General features: G+C 52.8%; 1 protein-coding gene across 1 annotated transcript; it reads right to left on the minus strand.

Moving 5' to 3' along the window:
* Positions 1–1,377: 1,377 nt before the first annotated feature.
* Positions 1,378–3,658, minus strand: LOC308422698 (splicing factor Cactin-like; the record flags this gene model as incomplete). Its single annotated transcript, XM_080919353.1, is given in 5 exon segments — positions 1,378–3,285; positions 3,291–3,317; positions 3,320–3,493; positions 3,496–3,558; positions 3,560–3,658. Coding segments are annotated over 5 exon segments (2,271 nt in total).
* Positions 3,659–4,533: the final 875 nt, after the last annotated feature.

Consider the following 4,533-nt stretch of genomic DNA (forward strand, 5'->3'; position numbering starts at 1 on the left):
TGATTTAATCTGGTTTCTTTCTTGGCTTCATACTAACTTTGGCAATCTGTTCTTATCTCCTGGCTCCTTCTCATTCTCTGGCTTGTTCTGTCTTCACCTGTGTCTAGCTTGTTCTCTCTCTGCAACTGTCTCCCTACAACTGTCCCAATAAAACTGCCCCCTCTTCTCTTCTTTCTCAGCACTGTCTCTTTTAAGTCACCTCTCTTTTTTCTCTGTTCTTCTGAAAGTTAGGCATATCCTATTCTGTCAAATCCTTCTCTGACTTATCACTTTGTCTGCACTCAACTAGACATCATTTTCAAACATGGGTGCTTCCTTTTGCAAACTAATTTTACTTTCATGATTTGGTATTAAAGATGTGTATTAAAGGCAGGTCTGATTTCCAGCCAAAGGGATTAAGGTGTGTGCTAAGGCTGAGTCACACCACTATCAGAAACAGGTCCCCTCCCCCCCTCAGTAAACCACACAATCTCAGGGTTCACAGTTTGCTCAAATATCCTGTGACAAAGAGGCACTAGCAAGTAGAATGAAGCTAAATCCAGTGTTCAAGGAGATAGGGAGATTAAAGAGAAGCCTGGTGCCGCATAGAAAAAAGGAAGTGGTGACTTCAGGGCAAGATACCATCCAACTAAACTTCCAATTTAAAAAAAGCTCAGAGCAGATGTAATCCCAACACTTAGAAGGCAGAGTTGGCAGATCTCTGAGTTCACGGCCAGCCTACCTAAGCATCCAGTTTCAGGATAGCTGCTGAGGCCAGCCTATGTCAGGGGTTTCCCTGCATGGAGGCCCAGAGAGGCCTTTGTATGAACTGTGCAACCTGGATTGCCTTGGTAACCCAAAAAGGTTAGAGATGCCAGAGTCATAGGATATCTGTCAAGGAGAGCTGCTAACGGAGAGTGGAACTAGTCCAAGAGAAAGAAGCATGCTGTTGTCAACAAAGCTGAGATAAGTTTGAGAACTGAGGAGCGCTTTAGAGATGTAGTTTGGAGTTTGCACAGCTGGTTTTTGGTATTGCTTTGGTCTAGTGTTTTCTCACTAACCTGCTTTCTTTCCTTTAGAATGTGTATATATGTTGGGACATTATATGTTGGAAGTATGTGATCTGCTTTTTTTTTTTTTACTAAGATTTCTATTAAATATATCAAAACCACATGGGGCTCCATGGTTGAACAAGTCCGTGAAAACAAGACATTTCTGCCACCTTAAACAAACAGTCTTTCCAAACAGTTCAAAATTCTTTCCAGACAGGCAGGGATCTGCCAGAGGGGCTGTGGCTGGCACCATGCTGGTGAGGGAAGGCCAGAGCTGGTCCTCTCAGCCTTCCCACCCGAGAGCTGTCCAGGGGCCAGGCTGGCGGGGCGGGCAAGCCCACAGGCGTCACCGGCGGTATCGGTAGCGCTTGAAGTGGAACCAGAGCTGGAAGATTCCATTGGCGAACTGGCAGCGGAAGCCGTGGCGGTGTGAGTACTCCCACTCGCGACTGACAATCTTGAAGGCGATGTCCTCGTAGGGCGGGCCTGCGTGGAAGCGCAGGATGGCAAAGTCCCGGTTGTCCGCACAGGCCTCCAGGAAGTACTCGGGGGTGGCGCGCTTCCGGATGAGGTCCGGGTAGAAGATGTTGAATTTGTAGCCCTGCACAGTTTTGGGTGGAGGGTTGTGGAAGTCATAATGCGTCTGGTTGTACTTGTTCCACTCGAAGCCCGTATGCACGCGGTTGAAGAAGCGCGGCTTGCGCGGCCGGTACTTGTCGGCCCACAGGTAGGCACGGCCACCCAGTGGCATCTCCACGCTGAACTGCGCCTCGTCCTGCCCCATGCCCTCCCTCGCACGCCGGAAGAAGATGTCTTCGGCGCTCTGGCTCGCGCTCGCATCACCTGTGGCCTGAAGCTGCTGGCGAGACAGCTGCAGGTGCTGCTGGTCCTCGTGCGACTCCAGCACATGCGCGTCCAGAGGCAGCTCGTGTACTGTGAGCAGCCGCGGGCTGTAGCGGCCGGCGTCGTAGTCGGCCAGGCTCTGCTGGATCAGGTCCTCCTCCATCAGCACCGCCTCGCCCTCTGCCTCGCCCTCTGCCTCCCCTGCTGCTGTGGCCTCCTCGGGTTCCACGGGGTCCACGGGATCCACTGAAGTCCCGGGGCTGGGAGGCTGCTCCTCAGGTTCGGGGCTGTGGCGGGCTGTGGGCTCTGACTTGAGGATGGGGAAGAGCGGCTCGCTCTCCACACCCTGCTCCTGCTTCAGTTTGAACAGCTTCTGTCTGAGAACATCTTGGTGGCGCTCACGGAGCCTGGCCCTGGCCATGTGTGCACGCAACTGCTGCAGCAGGCTCTCCCAGTAGCCCATGTCCAGGTTGGGGCCGCCAGCTCGGATCTTGCCCTCGATGCCCTGGAAGATGACTTGCAGCTGGTTGTATGTCTTTCCCTGGAACACTGACTGGACGTCGGAGCTGACCGAGGCGTTGACGCCCTCACGACGCTCACCTGGGCCCTTGCCGGAGGCCTCCAGCTTTCGGAGTTTGGCGATCTCATCCTCTGTGATGGTTGTCATGTCCCGCCAGAAATCCACGTTCTTGCCCTGCTCCAGTTCCATGGACACCTGGATGTCCTCGAGCAGGTCCTCCAGGTCTGCCACCGTGAGGCCACTGAGGAAGGTGTAGGGCTCGTGCATCTCCACGGCAAGATCATCGTCCTCGTCCTCGGCACTGATGTACTTGGCCAGCAGGTCAATGGGCTTGGCCCGCCCATCGCGGATTCTGATCTTGGAGCGAAGCTTGGCCTGCCGCAGGTGGAAGCTGTCCTCCTGCTCCTCCCAGGTCTTGAAGTGCTCTGCCTCCTTCTCCCGCTGCAGCAGCTCCAGCTCCTGCTCCCGCGTGGCCTTCGCCCGCTCCCGCTCCAGCCGCAGCCGCTTCACCTTCTGCAGCTCCAGCCGGTTCTCCTCCTGGATCCTCTTGTTGCGCTCCTTAAGCTCCTTTTCTTCCAGGTGGTTGATGCCTTTCTTCTCCAAGGCCTTGTTCCAGATGAAGGTTCCCAGCAGGTTGTTATCCCCAAAGGGGTTGTGGGTGTTGGTGTAGCCCATGTACTCCTCGCCCCAGCCCATCTTCTCGCGCTTCTTGCGCTCCTTAGCTTCCTTCTTGGCCAGTCTCCGCGCACGCTTCTCCTCAGGCGTCTCCAAGGCTTTGAGCAGCTCTTCTTGCTGCTTGCGCTCCTCCCGCAGCCGCAGGCGCAGCCGTTCCTGCAGGCTCTGCTGCTGGCTCATGGCCAGGGCAGTTGTCCCGGGACTCCGGGAGCGGAGTTAGATGCTGATGACCCTGGAGACCAGGAGCGGAGCGCCCGTGACGCTTCCGGGCCCGGGAGCCCTGTGCCCTCTCCTCACCTGAGTCAGAGTGGGAGGACTGGTCCTGTGAGTGCTGTCGGGGTGGCCGCAGGCTCCGGCTTCGCCTCCTAGACCTCTGCTGATGGTCTCCTTCTGAATCTGACCCGCGCCCTCGACTGCGCCGCTTGCTTGCGTTCTTTCGCGGCGCCGCTCCTGTTCCCGTCGCCGACTTCGGTTGCTCCGCCCATGGCTCCCGGCTGCCGCTGCGACTCCGATGCTTCCGACCCCTGCGACCGGCAGACCCTGAGCGCCAGCCAGAGTCCCGACTCATTTCGCTGTCCGCGCCGCGCATGCGCGGGCGTGTGATCTGCTTTTTCGTTTTGATTTTATAGTTGAGAAATTGCTCTGAGTCTTGGAACAAACTTTGGACTTTTAAACGACCTTGAGATTATTATAGACTATGGGGACTTTTAAAAGTTGGACAAAATGCATTTTGCATTATGATATTGCTATAAGCCTTTGGGAGCCAGGTATAGGAATATGGTGGTTTGAATAAAAGTGGCCGCTATAAGCCCACAGGGAGTGGTACCGTTAGGAGGGGAGACCTTATAGGAGTAGGTGTTGTTTTGTTGGAGGAAGAGTGTCACTGGGAGTAAGCATTGAAGTTTTAGAAGCTCAAGCTAGGCCTAGTGGCTTACTGTCTCTTTCTGCTACCTGCTGATCCAGATGTAGAACTTCCAGCTCCTTCTCCAGCACCATGTCTCCCCTGCCATGATGATAATGGACTCTGAACTATAAGCCAGCAGCAATAAAGTGTTTTCTTTTTATAAGAGTTACTGTGGTCATGGTGTCTCTTCATAGGAATAAAAAGCCTAACTAAGACATGGTCAATATGTGATTTAACTGTATTAGTGTTTGTCTCATGAACTTGGGGGCCCTTGTGTTTGGAACTTAAATGTTTAGAATTGCAATATTCTTGTAGATTTTTTCTTTTATGAATATTTAATGTCCTTCCTTATCTCTTCTCATTAGTTTTGTTTTGAAGGTTTTTTGTTAGGTACTAAAATGGTTACACCTGCTTGCTTCTTATGCCCATTTACTTGGAATACCATTTCTACCTTTTTACCCAGAAGTGATTTCTAACCTTGATGGTTAAGTGTGTTTCTTCAATTCAACAGATAGATAGATCATGTTAGGTCCAGTCTGTTAGTCTTTTTTTTTTTTTTT

Source organism: Micromys minutus, assembly GCF_963924665.1.
Source record: "Micromys minutus genome assembly, chromosome: 7".
NCBI classification, from domain to species: Eukaryota; Metazoa; Chordata; class Mammalia; order Rodentia; family Muridae; genus Micromys; species Micromys minutus.